The sequence below is a fragment of the Ostrinia furnacalis genome, unplaced genomic scaffold, assembly GCF_004193835.3.
Source record: "Ostrinia furnacalis isolate ACB-3 unplaced genomic scaffold, ASM419383v2 OfSCF0643, whole genome shotgun sequence".
Taxonomy (NCBI): Eukaryota; Metazoa; Arthropoda; class Insecta; order Lepidoptera; family Crambidae; genus Ostrinia; species Ostrinia furnacalis.
Window position 1 is genome coordinate 56,044 of NW_021130882.1, and position 23,516 is coordinate 79,559.

At 36.6% G+C, this 23,516-nt stretch overlaps 1 protein-coding gene across 1 annotated transcript; it reads right to left on the bottom strand.

The window, feature by feature from the left end:
• Window positions 1-1,052: 1,052 nt before the first annotated feature.
• ND-24 (NADH dehydrogenase ubiquinone) lies at window positions 1,053-6,352 on the bottom strand. Its single transcript, XM_028323570.1, has 7 exons — window positions 6,214-6,352; window positions 5,968-6,093; window positions 5,462-5,652; window positions 3,582-3,729; window positions 2,509-2,568; window positions 2,236-2,312; window positions 1,053-1,217 (listed from the first exon to the last, which is right to left on the bottom strand). The coding sequence occupies exons 1-7, from the start codon at window positions 6,247-6,249 to the stop codon at window positions 1,118-1,120; spliced, it is 738 nt and encodes a 245-aa protein (XP_028179371.1). The 5' UTR covers window positions 6,250-6,352; the 3' UTR covers window positions 1,053-1,117.
• Between the last annotated feature and the right edge of the window lie 17,164 nt (window positions 6,353-23,516).

Sequence of the window (23,516 nt, forward strand, 5' to 3'; positions counted from 1 at the left end):
ATTCGTGGTACATAATAATATTTGATGCCTCAATAAGGCTCCTAAAAAGCGGCCGTTTGGTGTAGTGGTTCAGAACGGACTACTATGCCGAGAGGTCCCGGGTTCGATTCCCGGCCGGGCAGAAATTGAAATGATGAATTTTAATTTCTGTGACGGGTCTGGGTGTGACTATGTATAATATTTATGTATTAAAAAAAAAGTATATAAGTAGTATATCCGTTAAGCTAGCACCCATAACACAAGCATTAAGTTGCTTACTTTGGGGCTAGCTGGCGCTGTGTGAAATTGTCCAAAGATTTATTATTAAAAAAAAAAAGCATCCAAAATATCCTTTGCGACAATACCTAGGTTTTATGGAATTTACTTGTAAAATAAAACAATGCAACAAAGATCTTCTAGGGCATAGCAATACTAGCCCAAAATATATTTTCTATTTTCCCAGATCATTGTGGGCAACAGTGGTTACTTCACTTACCACCAGGTGGCGCTTTTAAAAGTTCCACTCTTACTCGTTGTAACCTTACTGTATCGACCTCAGTTGTGTAGCCTGACGCATATATTTGCTGGCTTATCATTGGCATGCGATAACAAGACATAATGCTCACGACGCTGCCTACATTATCTGTTGAACACGGTTGTAGGAATAATTTATTCTCTTAATTTTTAATAGTTGGAAACAGATGTTAACTATTTTTCATGTGCTAATTACCTTGGTACTATTACTTATTCTGTGCTAATACTACGCATTCAGTGATGTCTTTGAAAATTAGTCAAAATACTAGATCTAGAGTTTTAATGCTAAAGTTAAATAGTCAATTGTCATCATTAAGTTTTCTGTGCATAGTTATGTGATAATTATTTTCGCAACTCCAGTAACAACGCTCAAAATTCTAAACACGATTTTAAGTCAAGTCTCAAGACAATAACTACGAGTATACAAAGTACCAATAAAATCCTGATCAATACAGGGTGGAATTCACTTTAAATTGCCGTCATACTCATTCATTACTCACAGACCATAAGCTGAAAAACAATAAATAAAAAGAATTACCCAATTTGATCTAACATGATTTATTAAATACCTATGAAATAAAATTACAAAACAATGTACATCTGCCTAGGCCTTCAGGGCGTCTTGTACGCCGAAGCCGGGGCCCGTGGGTTCTTCCGTAAGGGACGTGAGCCCTCCCAGAGGCTCGGATGCGAACCTGCCGCTTCTGTAACAAGGTTTAATCGACTGTAGAATAGGCTAGTTTCCTAAAAATATTATTTTAGTCCGACAATTTTAATATCAAAAAATATTGGACACGTATATTTTTAATAGTCAATCAAATACATAATTAAAAAGATATAGTGCGTTAAAGTTCCACGTGACGTCACAAAGTGTTGCACTTTTAAGCACTTATTGACGTCACGGGCTTCTTTTTTTTTAACTTTATATTTGCTTTATATGAAAAAGTGAAAAAGACGTGTTGAATACTTTTTGATAAGATAACTGACGGACTAATTAAAACTCTTGCTTTTTTACCCAGGAAACATCCCTATTGTTTCTAATAACTTGAGGGCGACTGCTCTGACCTCTTAGCTACCCCGTCGAAATTTTCAAGTTATGTATTCATGTCAATATGTAGTGCTGCCGGGCTAGGCCGCGCGCCGTGATAAAATCTTATCGATGATTTTAGACGACAAATGTATGGGCTTATCGCGTAAAATCGATAAAGTGGCGTTATAAGCGATTTTATCGCGGCGCGCAGAATAGGCCTACTGGTCATGTCATGTTTTTAATACTTCAGCTGGGTTGCACCATCTTACTTTAACTTTAACAAACGTCAAAAATCTCTCAAACTTCATACAAAAAGCATCGTTTACTGTTATTGTTACATTTAAAATAAGGTGGTGCAACATAGCCTTAGGCTGGGTTGCAACAAACGTCAAAATTCTGTCAAACTACATACAAAAAAACACCGATTAACGTTATAGTAAAGTAAGGTGATGCAACTCAGCCTTATTTGGTAACATTAACCATCTTGTAACCAACCAGGCAATATGGAAAGCATTGGGGGAGAGCTATGTTCAGCAGTGGAGGTCCTATGGCTGAGATGATGATGATGAACCATCTTTGTGAGAGTTAAGATTCGGTTTTGTTAAAACAATAGTCTTAATTAGATCGAGTCATACATTTTAATTACTATATAAAAGCATAAAAAACGATTTTTTACAGAGAAAAATACATACCTGGGACCCGGTAATGGTTTTTCGTCTTTCTTCAGCTTTTCAATAATTTCCTTTGTGTCTTCAACAGACAGGTCCTCCTGAAAATTTAATTTAGTCCTTTTTAATTCCAAAAACCAAGAGAACTGAAGATTCTTGTATGTTTTTTTACCAAATCTTAGTAAAACTTCTTACTCAAATAGAGTTTTAAATCGCCTTGGTGAAGCCTCAATCGCAATAAGGAAGGTAACAATTTCCATGAGTATAATACAAATGCAATAAATTCTGATTACTTACATAATAGTCATCGTTAACTTGAATCATTGGTGCGTTGACACAGGCTCCCAGGCATTCAACCTGTAAATAACAATTATAACACATATTAACAGTAATAAATAATGACATTATTTGTACAAGCAATTAGTATAAATAATGGTTGAGTGTGAATAACAATAATTTAATTAAAATAACAACAATGTTAACAGCATTGTTGTGTTCCGGCACTTAGAGGTAAGACAGCTCGCTTCCACCTTCGGCCTGATCGTCACTTAACATCAGGTGAGATACAGGCCAAGAGCTTCCTTGTTGTGGATAAAAAAAATATAATTTCATCAATACATTGAGATTTAATATTAGATTTCTCTGTGTGTCATTTAATGATATCTAGGACTTGGACTTGGTGGTTTAGGTCTTGATCATTTAAATAAAGCCCTTTGTTCAATGCTCAATGAAAACCAGACTAGGGTGTGTTAAGCCATCAGTTTGATGTAGCTTTTGACCTAATTTATAGCACTAAACAAGCATTTTTCTTCACAAAATGGATTATTATTTCTTCCTCAGTTAAGCCTATGTGCAGACCACCGATTTTTAGTCGGCCGAATCAATCAGTGTAATGTGCGCACTTCATACATGCCCATACTGATAACTGCCCGACTAAACTATCTGCCAACGAAAATCGGTGGTCTGCGCCTAGGCTATGTGTATTGTAGATGATATTGAATTTTTATTACTCACAACGAGGAAGCTCTTGGCCTGTATCTCACCTGATGGTAAGTGATGATCAGGCAGAAGGTGGAAGCGAGCTTCACCCGGAATCCTCAACTACGGAGGAACTGGCTATCTTACCTCTAACTGCCGGAACACAATAATGCTGTTAACATTGTTGTTATGGCGACAGACTTAGGTAAGATGGTGGTAGCTAGCCAGGCGGACTTAGAACAAGCCCTACCACTAACCAAACCGAACAGAAAAATCTGTCCCATCCCGGGTTCGATTCTCTGCGCGTCTGAAGCAGGTCGTCTTACTACTAGACCACAGAGGCGGTTAACAAGCCCTACCACCAACCAAAATAAACATTTCTTCTTTCTTACCTCAGAAATGGAGAACTTTCCGCAAGGGCTGTTGCCTCCCACTTCACAGCCAGTTGCTTCTTTGATAGCGTTCAGCACAGCGTCCGAGCCCCGCAGCCAACAAGGGGTGGTTGTGCACACTTGTACGTGGTATTTGCCTATTGGTCTCCTGAAATTGGATTAGCATGCATGTTATAAAAATATTTTAAATAAATTCTAATTGGGTTTTTTATCTGCAAGTCTACAAGTACCAACTGTAGACTGCCAAAAGTAAATCATATTTTTATAAAAAGAATAGTAGGTTTAACTTTATTCCTAACCTTTTAGACCATTATTTTCCTTTTACACCAGGCTCGCCGGTAGGGATGCGCAGTAGCTGATAGAGCTTCCTGCTGGAAATCAGTGTCGGGATATCCTATATGGTGCCCCAACTAAAACTGAGCGGGCGCCCTATTAACATGCATTCGTCTCTTTCTTTTTAAATCTGTTGTATTGTTTTTTTTTTCAATGTGTGTTAATAAAGTTATTTATTATTATTCCTTTATTCATCTTACTTTCTTATTTTTAATTTTTTCTTTTTACTATGTAATTATTATCAAAAAATAAAAATACATTATAAAAACAAAAATCTTAAAAATAGTTAACCCGCTGGCAGCGGAGCAGGGCCCAGGCTACCGGTGGTCAGGGTCACAGGCTGAGGAACCTCTGGACAATGCGTGCCGTGCTGAGGTTCACCGCCTTTTGAATCTGACCCTTGAGCCAACCATCTAGCGAGAGCTTCTTTAGATGTTGGTCGAAGCTCTTCGCTATTAGCCCGTTTGCCGAGACAACTATCGGGACAATGATCGTCGAGTCAACATCCCACATGGCGGTCACCTCGTGGGCCAAGTCAAGGTATTTGCTTTGTTTTTCCTTTTCGGCCTTCACGAGGTTTTCGTCATGCGGGATGGTGATGTCAACGAGCACTGCCCGACGTTGGGATCGATCAACCACCACAATATCAGGTTTATTACAGACAATAGTCCTGTCTGTGATGATAGACCGATCCCAATAGAGCAATGCATGACCATTTTCAAGAACTGGCACCGGCTGGTACTGGTAATATGGCGACTCAGATTCAAGAAGGCCGTACTGAAGAGCAAGTTGCTGGTGGATGATTCTGGCTACTAGGTTATGCCTGTGCAAATACTCACCGTTAGCAAGATGCGAACAACCAGAAATTATATGCCTGAGTGACTCTCCGGGACGGTGGCATGCTCGACAAATGTCGACCGTACCGTCTTTCAGGATATATTTTCGATAGTTGTTCGTCATCATTACCTCGTCAGCAATTGCACAAGCAAAACCCTCGGTTTCCCCGAAGAGGTCACCGAAGCGTAGCCAGTTCACCGAGGCGAGGAGGTCCACATCGGGACCTGTTAGGGTCCGATAGAACCTCCCGTGCAGCTCCTTGCTCTTCCATACGTCCTTCCGATCCGCAACGCTCAGTACCTTTGGCTTGCGCCAGTTCTCGTTCGCTATTATTATTATATTATTATTAACTGTTAAATGACTTGTTAATAACAAGTAGAAATCCTTTGATCATATCGTTCAGTCATTATTCAAACAAAATACATATTATACAAAAGATTTTAGCTATAGGTACATATTAGGTTCCATTGCTATTTCTAAAATTAATAGTCAGTTGACAGGTCAGAATCATGCAGGTAGGTAGTGATTTTATTTGGGCAGCTGTAGATATTTTTGCTTTAACAACTTAAATCACTTATTTTCATCAGTAAAACACTATTTAGCAGGAAGGTTCTGCTTAATACCTGATTAAAAGTGATTGCTACTAGGCACTGCTTGACAAACTTATTAAAATTTAAATCATAACAATATCTTACTAGCTATAATATTACCTAATAAACATGGTGTAGAATGTAGCTACTTCGTAGACTCTCATGCGAGGTAAATTGAGGACTTCCGCTACTTTGTGCATCGCAGAGATTGGTAGCCAGCCTCCTGCCTGACGCTGGGCCAAGTCTAGTAGAGGAATCATGGCACCTCTCTTGTGTCCTTCGGGATAAATTGCTAGGAGTGCTTCCACCCTCTGAAAAGTTATGTTAAAAACAATTAAACATTGTGACTACTTCAGTGGGAATACAGTGAGTATTATTCTGTGAGAATATAGTTCTTAGCTTAATAATATACTCAAAGTTCTTAGCAATTACAATGTTAAACGAATCAATAAAAGTCGTTGGTATTTAGTGCAGAAAATGTTGAATTTATCATTGGAGTAATACGCGAAATTCTTATTTATTATCTTTAGTAAACACAGTAAAGTTAACTTTCTTACAAGGTTGAGAAAAGATCCATTCAAACGAAAAAGCAGAATGTTGTACTAATCAAAACAAATGAAGGTTACCTTTTGGTTCTGTGGGGTAAACTCGAACGGTATGTTAGGGTTGTCCTCAGGGGTGTCTCGGTGGACGAAAAGACTGTCATGCTGCAGGGTCGAGCTGGTCTGCAGGGCCCTGGAAGTAGTGCGCCACTGGAAACAAACATTTTACGAGTTGGTTATGATCGGGCAAGTGTCAAACTGATATTATATAACGCGTTTGTTTACAAAGTTAGACACTTGTGTACAATAGATTTTTTTGAGGACACGCACCAAGCCCTGAACTCCAGTTCTGAGGCTGGACAACATGATTTACTGTTGTTTTCTTGTAATTTTTATTAAAGTTATTGCGAAACACTGTTCGCGAACAAGCGGACCTGTTGGTAACTTCAGACCGCTCACCAGATGGCAGCTGTTTCTGGACGAAAATGTGTGCACAACAGACAGATTTTTAGGACTTTGCACACTTTTATCCATATTCTGTATTAATTTAATCACATTCATAACTTATACTAATTAATTACGGTACATACTCGTACAAGTCAATTTAATCACATTGAGATGGATATTACGTAGAGTAAGTTAATGCATGTAGAACTTTCCGAACGATTTTCGTAATGTGGCTAACTTCGTGTTATAAAAAAGCGCCAATGTTTGAAAAAACTTTGCAGTTTAGCAATTTGTTGTAAAAATATTACTGACAGGTTGAAAATAATTATTAGCTTTCAATAAATTATAGATAAGTATTTGAAGTCCATTACTAACTATTTTACAGTAATATTAGTTCCATTTGTATAAATTATTTTTAGTTATGTTCATTCCAGTTACAGCTTACAGTGTAAGAAAAAATTATAAATTTAGTAAGCACATACTATACACTACTTTATTAATGTAAATTACCTACTCTTTTTTATAGCTATCTGTTAAGTTGTATGGTATGTAGGTTAATTAGATAATTAACCAAGTATTACATAATCGCTAACAATAATTTATGCAAGGTAATCGATAAAATTAAAACTTTTCAGAATTCTTTTAACCCGCCGAGCGTAAGGTTGGAAAAAGTAACAAAAAGCGCTAGGTGGGTGTAGCACACCCAGATCGTGATTGTGTGGTTATTATACACTATTATTTTAAATATCTATTTTCTTTGATATTAAACTGATATTTAGTTATATTTGAACTTATTTAAGAAACAAATTACAGTAAATAATTAAGCAATGTTATTTATTTAAGAAATTAAGAAAATTAACAATTAGAACTTACAATTATTAGTAATGGCACATGTTTATGATTTCTTGTCAAAAATATGAAAAAAAAAAAAACAATAAAGACTATTTTTTCTTTTAATGGACTCAACAAAAGAACAAAAAAACACTAAAAATGGATAATAAAACTAATAAAAAAATTCTTAATTCGTTTTAAGATTTTGTGCAGTTTTTACAGACGAATTTTTGGTACTGTGAACCATTTTGTTCCATGTTTTCCCAACAAATAACTACCATTGCCGTCGCCAATATTCTCTATCAATCCTTCATGCTGCCCTTCGTCATACATCTCCTACTCCTGTGTCACTTTCAAAATTCTTTTGTTGACATTATCAATATTTTGGTTACTACCAGACTTGTCGGAAGAACTGACTTCAGTTTGTTTGAAAAGACCTGATAATCTATTTGATTATCTTCGTAAGACATTCTAGATCTTTAGCCTGAAGAAAATCCAAAAAAATCCATAAAATAATAAAAATAAAATAAAATGTGTTTGATCAAATTCGTTACAAGTAGCGTAAGGCGGGTGTCACGCACCCGCGGACAGCTTCAACCTCGTCCTCAGCATACCCCGGGCGGCGGTCGCCTGAAACAGTGGCAAGGGACGCTTCCGTTTGTCCCTCCGCGCAGCTACTCAAGCGCACGAAGCAAAATAACAATTCGTTATTAAAATATTAATCGATTTTTCAAGGTCTGGGTGTACCACACCCAACCTTACGCTCGCCGGGTTAAGTGGAGCAGTGAGGAACAATGACAATACAGTCGCCAGTGATCTAAGTAATCGCACATGTAACATAAACTTTAAGTAGATAAGTAAGTATTTCTTCATTTTTTTTAAATTATTTAGCACTTTCTCAAGCAGAATAGCGTTCCGTTTCTAATAAACATTTTAAAAACCCATCAGTACCTAAGTTATCCTACATCATAGATCTACTTTTTAGTTCAGTCCAACGCAAACATAGAGCCTAAAAAGGCATTGTCTGCTTGTGCCATGTGCATGTGCCTATATTTTCGTGCGAAAAAAGTAAAATAAGACAAAATGAATGAGTAGACAAAGCCCGATCGGCAAAACAACGACTCAGTCGCCATGGCAACTGCCGCACCCATTCGCGTCGCTTGCACCAAAAATGGACCACATAGCTGCATATAGGCCAGCGTGCTCTAAATTTCGATTATGTGTACGTACTCTAATGCTACTGCCACACATGGGTTACTAGAATGTGGTGGTTATTTGAACTGTTTCAGCTCTGGACTGGTAGTTCACTTACCTACCTAATTAAGGCGACTTCAGCAGTTACGGGTTCGAATCTCGTGGATTGAAAAAATATATTTTGTACTCGTAGCATGGATGTTTTCGAGTCCATAAGTAACTTAGATTAGATAGATTACGTACTGTTTATAGGTAATCTATCTAATTTACAATGGTCGATTTAAATGTCTATTATAGTTATTAGTTAAGTCGCCACAGTAACGCTGAGGTTATCAAGATAAAGAAGATTATCATCGTGAAGTTCATTAACTATCGAACAATTGCAACACGGCCCTTTGACTAACTGACCGATCAGCTGATCTAACAGTCTCTTGCACCCAAAACACAATCAAAACGATCTCACACCATCGCATTTTAAGAGCACCAATTCTTTAGCGTCCCACAAGAGACACCTAAAACAGTAATTCCAACAGTTTGAATACCTTCGATTAACTAATTTTTATTGACTTGCGTTTAGGTATCCGGTCTTCTTTAACCATTTTTTTTCTGGCCCCCTAAACAAGAGGTACTTGACAGTTTAGATTTCGAAATCACTTCGCCCCAGCGTTTCTTTCTATGGAGTGACTTCGCTCCGGAAAGCGATTTAGAAATGGATACGGTCAGGTTTCACTACTTGTCTAGGGTGACTGGGTACCTCAAAACATACAGAGAGTGCAACCATTTTATTTGCACTCACCTAAGCTCTGAGTACCATTGCAATTTTGCTCCAGTCACCAGTTGGCGCCATTGTCGTATAGGACCTCGTACGTGGCGCTAACTGGATACCTAGATAGGAGGTCCATAGCGGTGTGCTAGCTGATGCTTACTAAAAAGGACGCGGCAGACTCGAGTCTTACCTAGACACAAGGAAGTTTAATAGAGATGATGTCACTGCATCTATCTACCTTATAATCATAGGCGTTCGCGATCGGCTGTCTTTAAATTTAATTCCTTATCAATGGTGCCACCGGATACCGTTAACTAATTTCCGAACGAATGAGTGGACCAATTTTCGCGCCACCCGTAACGAATTTGTTCGCTTTGGCGGGCCTTTTTTGCGGGTACTTTGGTAAAAGCGTTGTTGAAGACAAGTAGGTTCGGATTCTGTACCAAAACCAATAGCGAAGAATAAATAGATACAAAGATATAAACATTTTGCAGTACCTACTTATTGGTAAAAGAGTTACGCCGGTTCGAATCCTGTCTGCGATAATATCGTGCAAACCCTTTTTAAGTATAGGTACTATGTAGGAAAGAGTTTGGTTGTATGTAACAAGTTACAAGTTTCATCTTATAGTGCCCGTAGAAACATCACCCAATAAGCTGAGTTGCTAGGTAGTTCTTTTAAACATTAAAAATAAAATGACCTGACGTTATCAGCGATGAAATCAGCTTACCCATGCCCACTTTGAACGGCAAACACGGGCCCGTATTATGAAACGACACTCAACCATGAGACTACACCGAGAATCACAGACTTGAACTTTGAGATAAGTATGGAATCTAAAAAGGGCAAAGCGAGCTTGTGTTTGGAGTTGGAGTAAATGATCACCTGAGGCCATTAAAGAAAGTAGTTAGTCATGATAAAGATCAGAGCCTCCTATTTTTTTTCGCTCATCTGCTATCAGTCCCAAACTATAAGCAGATTTGTTCCATACAGCATTAACATGTGCAAGAAGCTCCCCAGCAGTACACTCCTCCTGGCACCGAGTATATCGTGGCGTTTTAGTTGTTTGGTGTAATGCGATAGCCAACTGATTTGGGTGATTTTCCAGTCGCGTTTCATATTTCTTTCCTGTTAGCTGTTAGCTTTAACTCACTCCCTAACAGTCCTCATGCTCAGAGCTTCATGGATCTCTGTATTGGTGAGCCTCCTAATTAATGAAAAAAATGTTCATCGAATATCTGTCGTAAAGCAAATAGGGTTCACACTAAATTTGAATATAGATTTTCACTTGAGCATCGTTTCTTAATACGGGTCATAGGGTCACACCGACCTTTTTGTTTTTTAGTGTTCCACTAACGACGCTAGGCATTCGACCTACAGACGTTCCCAGAATCGGATTTACATCGGTGACCATACGAGTTTGTGTTTATGCGAACTTATTATTAAAATCAAGATAATATGTATTTGTGGAATCTCGACGCAATAAAGTTTTGTCATCCGATGTGTTGGTAGGTACTCTTTAAACGTGTCGTTTAAATATTTTATAGAATTCAGTTCAGACTATTATGAGTATGATTCAGACAAGTATAATTTAGTCATGTTTGCGTATGTCCTAATAGTGGTAGAGATTTGTCATCTTTCAATCTAAGGTTCTGGGGTCGAATCCTAGACTGGTAAAAGCCTTCAGGCACTTAAATTGTTACGATCATCAGTTAAAATCATAATTCCAATCAAAATCAATTCTAAATAAACAAAACAAACTAGAAATTCACAATTTGAATAGTTTTTCTATTTTCATGAAAAACTACCTAGTCTTTAACGACTATAAAATTGTGTTTCCCGATTTTGATTTTTTCTTGTGGTTTAAGAGAATAATGGAGGTCGGTGTTTGATTGATGTAATTCAGTGATTTAGAAATGTATAACAAGTTACAGCCCACTTCAAAATAAAACTATACAAGCAGTACCTATATTCTTATCGGCCAGTGTAAATGCTAGGCAGTGCCCGAAACTAAACGAATCTAATGAATAGAGATGCATCAACAATGACGCTAATTTGAACCATGTCTGAAATCTAGATTACATTAATTTGGCACAGTTTTCTACGTTCGGTAACTAGAGCTAGTCCATTAGTAACTGCTATAGTGTACACGTATTTATACAGGGTGTCCCGTAAAGATCGTGCCAAACATAAGGAGATGATAGACCAATGGATGACCACTATACAAAAAAAAACTTTTGTAAAAGTATCACCATTTCAAAGATATGTTTTTTTTAATCTCCTACTTATTTTGAGCCTGTCTCTTGTTTATTTGTGTATATGTTACGGTTAATGTGATAAATTGAAAATTATTAATAATAACCGGTTATTATGAATAATTACCGTCAGTCGCGGTAAAAGTGATAAATTAATCACATTTAACAGTGATTATTCAATAATTCAACCTTAGTACTAACAAATTTCATAAAAGAGAACAACATCTTGTGTACTGTGCTCGTGTACCTACAGCCAAACTTTTGAACGTTTTGATATATATTAATATAATTTGGCATAATGAGTTTGGAATGTTTCTTGCATAATATTACTTTTCCATGATGCCTATAACATAATGTTTTGATTTAAAGAGAAAAATAGGTTAAGGTGCGGCGGGGGTGGCCCTTGGGCCACCCCTAAGCCGCCTATTTAGTTTTATACACACATAAATGACCTCATATTAATTATTCATAATAACCGGCGATTATTCATAATTTTCACATTTATCACTTTGACCGTAACATATATATGGGTAAATATTTTTCAAGGTGATTATGAAGAAGAATAAGAGAAATGTCTGCTATTTGTAGGTATACACAGCAACGAGAGAAAGGCTCAAAATTGAGGATTAAAAAAAAAAAAAGTTAGTCAGAAATAGTCTATCATCTCCTTAAGTTTGGCACGCTCTTTACGGGACACCCTGTATGTTCCACAACTTTTATTACGTAGTTATCAGTTATTTATCCAGCAAAGGAATACAATTTGTGCTTCTTCGGATGCTCGTAGATATACGGTTCATCACGCGATAAGCGCATTTGGTCGTCTCTACAAGCTATCGTTAAAGTAAGTAGCAACAAATTACAAGCCTCAATTTGGTAATTGATTTTTATTACTGAGATGATTATGAAAGGTGTTTCGCTTGCGGCCATTTTTAGTTCGGCGAGTGAAACACAGATGGCGTTGGTAGTCCCAGTTTGAGGTTAAGCTTGTTTGACGCTCGAAGCCCGATCTTTATGCTGAGTTGTAACTTGCACTACCTAACTTTACCGTAACTATAACGATAACTGGTGTTTTATATGGAGTTTGACAGCTTTTTGACATTTGTTAGAGTAAAAGTAAGATGGTGCAACCCAGCCTTATCCTGATTTAAAATAAAGCCTGTAATTGGTTTAATTTAATATTGAAAATCAAACACAAGATGAATGTTCTTGCATTTTAATTTAATTATTTAAATGTCTAGAATTCAACGTTTAATAATCATGGCTGCCATTGCAAAACCAAAAATTAGTTATGCATGTTTTTCCTCATTTCCATTGCATCGATGTTAATGAAAAGTTATTGTTGAATTTCATACAGATGTCCGTTACGACAAAAATTAATTTCTACTTCTACAGGTCACGTAAGTAATTGCGCACGTATCTGCGATCTCCCGAGAGTCGAACCCTGGACAATGGGCGCGATCGCTAACGGTCACCGATCTGATTGTCGCTACACGATGCTTTTTGCCGCCTGTTGGCATTCTTTGCCGCAAAAAGTTAGATTTGGTCACTTAGAAAGACTGGTAGACATTGGTCATTGGCGTCTTCGAAGAAAGTTCTAAATTAAAGTTGATTTGTAAGATCAAAATAATCAAAACATTTTTACTTCATATTTTTTAATACTAAATTTTAGTAACTAAATTTCGTACCGGAAAATGCTGCGTGAGACGTCCACCCACAAGGACCGACGACATCGTAAAGGTAGCAGCGAAGCGCTGGACGTAGGCCGCTACCAATAAATCAACATGGAAAGCATTGGGGGAGGCCTATGTTCAGCAGTGGACGTCCTATGGCTGAAATGATGATGATGATGTATGTGAATTTCTATATTATTTATCGTAGTATTACATCCTACCAGCAGCAAAGTTACGGTTTAACTACGCTACGAAAGATAAAGGAAAACGTAAATAAAATGCGTCAATAGATGGCGCTACGGATACCTCGTAGCAGTACCTACCGCTGCAATTTTCGCACAATGAACTAATTAAACAATCATTTTAAATTGCATATGCAAATGAATCCATTTAAAATACATTGAAGATATATTATGTATTCAGTGGTTAAGTGCTTTTTGTAAAAAGTTGGTAATTTGCGATTACATAAGCATAAAGTGAGTGAGAGACGAAAATTTGTTAGACCATAAAATTAACTAGAAACGCTTTTCATATTTTTGCACAATAGGTACCTACTAAATTGTCTGTACCTCTAGCATGAACAACTTTCGTCTTCGAATCGTTTGCGTATTCGACAAAATCGATACTCAACCTTCGAATTAAACGATAACGTGACAACTTTGATTCTCAAAATAAGTTTCGTGCAACCATTTCTCATTCACTTTACGATACGTTTACAAAGGCGCTGTTGTAAATCTTTTGATGGCGATTCGAATACGCAAACGATTCGAACTTGAAAGTTTTTCGTGCTAGCCGTACTGTACTTCAAGTTTCCGGTTGAAACACTCTATTATTGTAGTTGAAATCCAGAATCCTACAATATGTGGAAATTCAGGCTTTAAAAAAGACACTAGGTGCTTATTTTCATCATCATCATCATTTCAGCCATAGGACATCCACTGCTGAACATAGGCCTCCCCCAATGCTTTCCATGTTGATCGAATGGTAGCGGCCTGCGTCCAGTGCTTCGATCCGTAAACGAACTAAAGTTGCTGACATAGCCCGACGGATTAGCAAGCTGGAAGTGGCTATGGCAGGGCACATAGTACGCAGATTTGACGGCCAATGGGGCAGCAAGGTTCTGGAATGGAGGCCGCGTACCGGAAAACGCAGCGTGCGACGTCCACCTACAAGGTGGACCGACGACATCGTAGACTTACTTTACTGTTTAACAATGTCCTACAAGTAGCAGGTTCCCTCGATGTCCACCACAAAAAAGCTTTTCTGCACCAGAAGTGACCAGAACAAAAAATGTTCGCGCTCCTACTGCCACTTCACTCAAGTTATTCTTTAAGATGAAGACCAGTGGCCATTACCCTACAAGCTCAGTACACCGGCGCTGCGCGGGAGCGACAAGTGTTAAATTGGTACCGAGGCTGCAGCGAAAAGGAAAAAGCGGTAGACGACAAAAAAGAAACGCTACGTTCAGGGCTAACACTAGGTATTGCTTTCTAGGGCTCAACGCTACGTTAGACAAGTTTGATAAAAAACTATTGTTCGCGTCCCACAGCTGGGCAAACATCGTTATTTTACGGCCCATTCAATAAATTTTCTGTTTCTAAAGGCTAACTGGTAGAGAATGCAATACGGAATTAAGTTCGCCTTTGTGCCGCAATTGTAGTGTACAATAAAGATTTATTTAAAATCTTTATAAATTACGAGGATTCAGAGATTAATGTTCTAAAACAAAATTAAACCTGTCTACAGTTTCGTCTCCAACTTAAAGCAACAGGTTTTATTTTGTTTAGGGTGAAAACTTCACTGTGAAAATAAACTACAGTAGGTGAGAATATCATACAGGTCTATGCTTTCTACTCCGGTGTTTATGTAAAAGAAAATAAAAAAGCAATCATCATACAGTTAATTGTTTTGCAGAGTCATTGAAATACATCTTTTATACTTTTTGATATACGCACACCCTCCATTGCTGTAGCACCGTAGCTGCAGTCATATGTTGCAATAAACAAAAAAATCAATCTTTACTCGTATAGGAAAATACGAGTATGTCATACATAAGCGATAAATCGTAACACGTCAAAAGTAAATAAAACTTCATTCAAACGGCAATCGGAACTGCGTACCTATTGCGTTTCATGATTTGTTTCAACGTTCAAGATAGGTACCTACAATATGAAAAAGTTTTAGTTGTTTTTTATTTGTTGTGAATCTGTAGATTGTCCCAAGAGAGTGGTAGAGCGTCACTTCCAATGAAACAACGGCTTCCCAGCTCCCAATCGCCCGATCCCTGTGCAAATAATTGTTAAAACAAAAGAACTAGACAGCACAATTCTAACACGATGGAATCATCGCAACATTGTAAGGCAATCACACAAACTGGTTAAGGCCCCCGACCTTGTTCAAACAAAAAGCATAAACACTGAAATCGTACGCAACCCGTAATTGTCCCAACAAAAACAGTAACCGCGTCCCAACCTGCCCATTCATGAGGCGGCTTGTTCGGGAAAACGATAAAAACGACGCTCCATATTCGAGAAATGATTAAAAAAGAAACACAGGAAAAAAAGGAACACGGAAATAAAAGAAAACAACGAGACAAGAGTTCGCGGCACGTACCGTCTTAAAAAGAAAACTATTCTACCGGAGCGTGAATGAGGAACGCCGCGCGCCGGCTAACCGTAATCTTCTGATTATTATTTTTATTTTCAACTCGGACTTCCTTTTTTATTATTATTTACTCTTATTACTTGTATTTTTTCGTTTTTATCGCATGAGTTGTCGTATGTAGGTCAGGAGCCGTAGGTTTTTTTGATTTTTCGCCCGCAAGGTCGTTCTTCGTAATTATAGGAGCAACGAACTGCGGTTGTATTTGAACTAACATTTAGTCGGTTGTCGAGATGTTAATATTTAGTTTAGTGCAGTTTTTTGTTCGTCAGTAGGTGGACAATTTAATTGGCGCGTCTGCGATTATGTAGAGCGAGCAATAATTGCTTTTTAAAAATCAAAATTGAATCATCGAGTACGTTCGTAGTCTTCTTTTGTTTCTTTTTGTTGTAACGAACGTATTTTAATTACCATTATTTATTTATCTTGCATTAATTTTTAGTATGATTATAACTTACAATATTATGTAAAATATGGGCAAATTAAAGACGTGAAAACATCGAGTGCTTTTCCCTTAACGAGTCCTTTATTAGGTACTTTTAGATAAGAAGGCACTGGGCCTTGATATATTGTTTAGAATAGAAAGAAGACTTTAATTAGTTACACACTAAAATTTATTTATTATTTATGACATGATACTAAGGCTGAGTTGCACCACCTTATTATAACCGTAACATTGACAAAAACCGGTGCTTTTTGTATGGAGTTTGACAGATTTTTGACGTTTGTCAAAGTTAAAGTAAGATGGTTCAAACCAGCCTTAGTTTGAAAATTTAAAAGGACTCTATATTTTCTTCTTACTTTAACTAGCCAGAACCTCATTGTTGTTAAATAAATACATTACTTACTGAAACAGTAAGTCGAACTGACTGGTTTGTCAAGTAAATTAATGCAACTACTTGCACTTACCTGTACAACTAGTTGTATGATTTTATTCTTAATCTTACAAAGCTGTGAAGTTTTAACAAGGTGTAGAACCTTGGTCGTTCATTTGACATTATTTCAAGAGTCGTTCAGTTCAGATTTATCTATGTAATTGTAATTTAGAAGATTTATTAAGATGGATGTAGCCAACAAGGCTGTTTAAAAACTGGTGACTAGATGAAAATAATCAGCAATATATTATTTACATAAGTATTGTTATCAAATTTTACGATTTTATAATATATATTTTATAATATACGAATAAATAGGCAGGTATTATAGGTCCGTACAACAATAGAAGTTAAGACCATCAGTCAATTAAACCTACATAATATTAATATTAGCTGTCAGAATTCGATTTTCCTTTAAACTCAATAGACGGTATGAAATTTTGCAGTTTGCTCTTACCTTACAGTTAATTTGGTGTTGAATTACTTTTTCAGTAAGATTACAAAAAGTTTTTCGAGGTGTGAATCTTGGAAAATTTCGTTAATTCTGCTAAAAGGATCAAAATAAAAAGTTTAAACAAAATACAATTACTCAAATCAGCTGAGCTCTACCAAAATAAGTAAAAACCCCACTACGAGGGCCTAAAACAAGAAAACCCTGCAATAATAATCTCGTCCGCCTTAAAACTTTAGGTAGACAAACATAACTCCACAGGATCAGCGGCTCATTTAGTCATCGTTCCAAGTAAAAAGTAAAAATAGCTATGACCAGTCTGCATCTTATTCTCAAGGCCAAATCCTGAACGCTGAAAGAGACGGTAAGATACAGCTTCCTACAGCGCGAAGGAGACAGGTAAAGCCGGTGTCTTCGTCCTTTGAAAAGGGAAAGTGGTAGTTTAACCACTGGTGAGAGTGAGATGAAAAAATGTCCGAAGGGCAGAACGAGAGGGATATTAGTGTGTTGTGTGGGTGGGAAAAGGATGGAAGACGGGAACCGGTTAAATTTAAGGACTCGAGACGTGGTCCTCCGCGATGCTGCGCATGCACAGGCTATAGATGATTTTCTTTATGATTGTTATGTATTGGTATAGTGCACCATAGGGCCAATAAACACGTTTCTGTTGAGAATATGCGCGATAGTTTTTAAAATTATAATGGCTTTATAAAATAAATATTGTCACAACTTCTTATTGGGTTAATAAAAGTAAAGAAAAAATCATGATAAGTTGTTTTTGTAGTATTAAAGATAATGCATAACTAATAACTAGACATGGTCATTTGGTCATCAGCAGAAAAATTGATTTAATGATAATAATTAAGCTTCAAAAAATTAAATTCCTTAAGGACTCTCACTACTTGTTGCTCTAGCTAGGAGGAAATCTTATATGGCATCGTTAATACATAAGAATTAGGTACCAGGTAGGTACCTAATTGTTATTTATAATGTTATTATTTATCTAATTATTATACATTTATGCTATTCGGAACAATGTTGAACATTTTGGAGATTTGAAATGATGAAAATATTGAAATTTAGGACGAATCTATATATATAAAAGAAAGTCGTGTTAGTTACTCCACTTATAACTCAAGAACGGCTGAACCGATTTAGCTGAAAATTGTCAGGGAGGTAGTTTAGAGCCAGGAGAAGGACATAGGATACTTTTTATCCCGTTCGAAATAAAAAAAAAAGTCTGCTTATTTATTGCCATTAAGGCGGAACAAAGTTCGCCGGGTCAGCTAGTTTGTAATAAATGTAACATTAAAAAACGTCGTCTTTACACCAATTGATACAATTTTTTTATAACCCTTTACATGACTCTTGTTTGGTTGTGTAGTTATTTGGTAGTATTTTGGGTAAGAACTCTACCATTTTTAATTAAAAAAAAAAAGAAATCTCTATGTCTCGTCCGGGCTATGATAGACTTCGTAGCTTTTCCGTAAAAATTTTCACTACGAGGCCTATTTTCCAAGCATTAGATTTCTTATTGCAATAAATAGGGGTTTATGTATTTAGCCAGCGAATTGCAATTCTAACACCTCAATACGATTCCAGGTCTTATTGCAGTCGGACTGTAGGCTTAAATCTTTAAACGGAGGTGTTAATGACCTCTGATAACCTTTACTGTGTCATCGTACAGTTGACGAGTAACACACTAAAGACATTCACCCTGAGAAACTTGCACCACTTGGGTATTTTAATGAGAATCTGCAAATGTGGATCAAGTAGGTAATTCCTTCAGGTAAACAGCACTTATGCCCGTTTTCACAATCGATCCCTAATTTTTAAGTGACCCCTTTAGAAACAAAATTCCTGTTATGTGTTACTATAGGGGTCACTTAAAATTAGGGACTGATGGTGAAAACTAGCATTAGCAACTTAGGTGTAACAACTATAAATTTATTTATTTTCAGTTTACAGGATAATGAACGTTTATTTAGGTATCTCCGATATGTTTAAAACTTTTGTGAACATCCGAAGTCTACCAAGTTTCTGTTTCAGGACGTTTACGCGTATGATTTAACCATCATCAAAAATATTAATTTGGTATTGGTAACATTGCTTATCGATGCATATTGATAAACTAAACTGGAGTAAAGAAAAGGAAGCCTTTGTTTTAATTTTCTTTATTTTTAGCTGAGTCCATTCTACGAGCTGGATGTTACTTGAAAACGAAACTTTAAGATCATTAATGTGAATTAACCTTTATACTTAATGTAAGTTTATAAATTAATCAATGACTTGATTTAATTTTAAAAAATACGTTTTTCTTACTAAAATGTTTTCTGTAATTATGAGGTGAATCGGAACATATAATATCTATCAAAAATGTAATTACCTACATACTTCTACTCTGACACACTTACTGCTCAAATCATATTACCCTTATTGTACAGAGGTTGACGCGCAAAAGCACGTAAAGCCCAAACTCCTGGAAAGCCCACTTTAGCCACGACTTAGTAGCGTCGCTACCCTGCCGCGGCCGATTCGCGGGAACGGGTCAACTCGACTCAAGGTCAGGGGAAGGCGGACAGCAGCGCTGTGGAGTCGAGAGACAACACAATATTTTACCAATTTTCACCTTCATCACTCGACAAAGAGATAAACAAAATTTCAGGTTCAAAAATCCCTAGAGATAGTGAACGCCAGACCTAGATGTTAAATGCTGAACGTTTGTCAGCGCATGCTCCTAACATAGCTAAGAACATTGGTTCATCATGAAGTTTGGGTTATTGTGGCTTTGGCAGCTACCCTAATGATTGTTTGGCAAGGGGTTAGAGCTAAAACACCATCTCTCAAATCAGAAACTTTTCATCTTTCAAGCTAAAAAACTTTTTTTTAATGATAAATTCGATGGCTCTAAATATTGGACTTATAATTGAGTTGTTGATATTCTATTTGTCACAGACTAGGGGAGCGTTATGTTGGTTTATTTATAACATAGCTTAAATGTAGTAAATAGTACTACATACCTACACGTCTTCAGATATAGCAAGGTAAGCGAAAATTTCCCCAGTCGAATTCCGGTTATGACTAGATTTGATAACACACAGACGGAAAGATAGACAGACTTAAGCCCGTATTATGAAACTGCTTGGAAACTTCGAGTTTTAGATAATCTAAAGTCTTGGTTGGTTTTAACCTAGGTATGCTTAAATGGAAAACAACATTTGAACGTTGGATAAGGGTTAAAATAAAAACTTATCATAAAGTAAGAGTTAACTCGTACTCGTAGAAGAATACATAAGCATTAATGCTTCGTAGAGTCTTTTCTTCCTAATTTTTCAGTCCCCATTCCAAGCAAAGTCAATTTAGAGCAATCTTCTCTAGACTTTGAAATATTTTCGAAATAATAAGACAAGTAAACGCTTTAATTATTTACGTCGTCCATAAAGTACTATAGCGATATTAAAGTTATTTAATAGGTTCCCTTTTGAAAGTTTATTACTTTCGTAAAGGTCGAGAGACCTTGGTTTGCGTAGAGACGTAGGTTTTTTTAATCTACTTATTGTACCATTTATTAGTCAGAAAACTACTTTAGTTACTTAAGCTGTCACTTTTTGCGATTCCTGTTGGTGTTGTTGTTTCTTGAAAGATAGAGGGATTTATGAAAAATGATAAAATTAATTGTAATACGAAATTCTTTTATAAAATGCATGGAAACACCGTACAAAGGAGCGATTTCTGTTATATTGAAGTTTATAAATGGAGGCTAAAATAATATACCTAAAATATTTTTACAAGAAAGATAGAGAAGTAATCGGACCGGTAATAAAGACCCTATAGTCAATTTCTTGTCCCACATTATGCGACCGTTTTGAATGATTTATTCCTTCGTATCAAGTGCCGATGTTAATACATGTTCTTCTGCAATTGCTCTACCAGTTAAGGTCAACAAAAACCCTTCAGCTCCACCACTCATGGTAACCCCTGTTCCCAAGTCAACATTTACCAATAAGTATTTGTGTCCACACACACACACGCCTTCTCCCGCGTCGTGCACTAGTGTGCGTGTGTCGTACACACTGCACAAGAATGCAACTCGCTGTTGACACAGCCAACTTCGATATTCCTTTATTTATTGCTATAAAAACTAATTCACAATACTACAACTCAAATTCAACCTTAATTTGGTATAACTTGACTTTAATTTCGGTTATTTCGTTCGTTTCTTAGGACCTTCTTTTGTTTATGGAGACGCTGCTCGAAGTAAACGAATTTGGAGTATAAGGTAACCGCCAAAGGTGGACATTCCCTTTCAGCGGTCAAGTTGTTTATGCCTAAGCGAGTTGAGTTCGTAAAAGGTATATTTAAATAAGGATTTATGTGTTGTCTGGCGTTTGGCAAGATTCGTGGATAAAGGATGGTGGCTGGATTAATTCGCGATTGTGACCAACAATGGTAGTGCGTGAGCTATCACTGTAGGGGTTGGTGGAAATTTTGGGGACTTTAAACAGGTTATGCGTTTTTTGCGCTGCTACTTCTAAACACTGGCACTTTATTGTCTTGAAGCAGTGCTGTGGTAGGGTTAACTTTCGAACCCGCAAGAGTTTTAGGAAACCCATCTTCTATTGTAAATATATTTTAAACTGAAAAGTACTTACTTAAATCTACTTATTGTTGGAAAAGTTTAAGAATAAATATTTTGATTCACGCTTTTTCAGACGCCAGTTTCAGGGATGTTACACTCTGCAAGATCATGAAAGTATTAATGCATTTTCATAGGATTTGTGATAATTAATATCTTAAATGAAGGTCTTAAACGTAATTAATAAGTGTTTGATAACATTTTAATGTCAATGTACTCGTATAATCTGGCTTATACTCGTACATTTTTACGAGTATACACTAATAAATGATCACGAACACGTTTTATTCATATAATTTTATACTTATTCGTGATTTTTTTCATCGTTATCGTTATTGTGAATAAATTAAAAGGAACATGCGTTTAGTTACTACAAGTATGTACTTACCATCTATTGTACAAAAAAGTTAGTACTCTTGTTCTCACATATTTTGACAAGTTTAGAGTTAGGGCTTGTAGAATCATCTTGTCTCTACATGAGATCTGATTGACAGTAGGATTTTCCATATTGTCTCATTTTACATGAAAATATTTTGGTGGTTTACTTTCCACGAATTAACATTGTATTTCTTAGTAGGATACGTGAATATTATCTGCCTATTAACAGACTAACATCTACATATTGATATCTATACTTCTATACTATCTATACTAATATTATAAATGCGAAAGTAACTCTGTCTGTCTGTCTTGCGTTCACGCCTAAACTACTGAAGCGATTATGATGAAATTTGGCATAGAGATATTTTGAGTCCCGGGAAAGGACATAGGATAGTTTTTATCCCGGTTTTTGAAATGGGGACGCGCGCGATAAAGTTTTTCTGTGACAGACAAAATTCGCGGGTGATGCCGCGGTTGGAAAGCTAGTTATTGAATATGCAGTAAACAGGTAACTTGTAATAGCGCTGCATTCAACTAAACGACCCGAGTAATACAGTACCCCATTTAACGATGTGCGCGAATGTACAGTTAGTATCAAGACATGCATTATACGCTGTTTATAAAAACTTATACACCGACTAGCTACTGGGGTTGCCACACGTCATATTTTCATTGGACATTTCCATTTTCATGAAAAAAACCAGTGTGTAAAATTCACCCTAAAGTTTTAGTTAGAGAAGTGCACGTTAACGTTTAAGGGATTAAATTCATTATCACAGATTTGAAAGTTTTTCTTTTATTTATTACGTAAGCTCTGGTAGATTAAGTAGCGATTTTTGGAAGTTTTTATGAAAGCTTTTCAATCCACCATTAATGAGGACTTTTAAATTTCCTAAAGATTTTTTAAATGTTATAAATCTATGGAAAGTTTTCATTAATGCAAATTATTAACTTTGGAAGTTTTTAATCGTTTTGTTAATTATTAAATTTCAACAAAAATTGCTTATGTGCTGGAGACTGTCGAACTTAGCACTGAAAATGACTTCATATTTGTTTGTCTGTTATTCAAAACACGGTTACAGATGGATGAGCAGACTGCGGACGTTTTTTTTATCCACAACGAGGAAGCTTGGCCTGTATCTCACCTGATGATTTAGGGTTCTATTAGCACCTACTGGACAAAGAACCTTAAAAACTCGTGAAAATCTCATCCATAGGTACTTTTACGTGACTGCAAAACGATGTTTATTATTCTAATCTCCTGTAGCCTGATAGAGTTTATCGGTGACGTCACCGTTATATTCCTCATCTCCGGAGCTTCCAAATAAAAAGGAATATCAGCAGATGGAATTGTTCATTTCTGATCAATTTTACGGAGACATCTAAAACAGTTCATTGCACTCACTAGTCAGCGCCACTAGTTGACTGGTGAGTAAGGCAAGTTTCCATTGACTATTTCAGTAGCG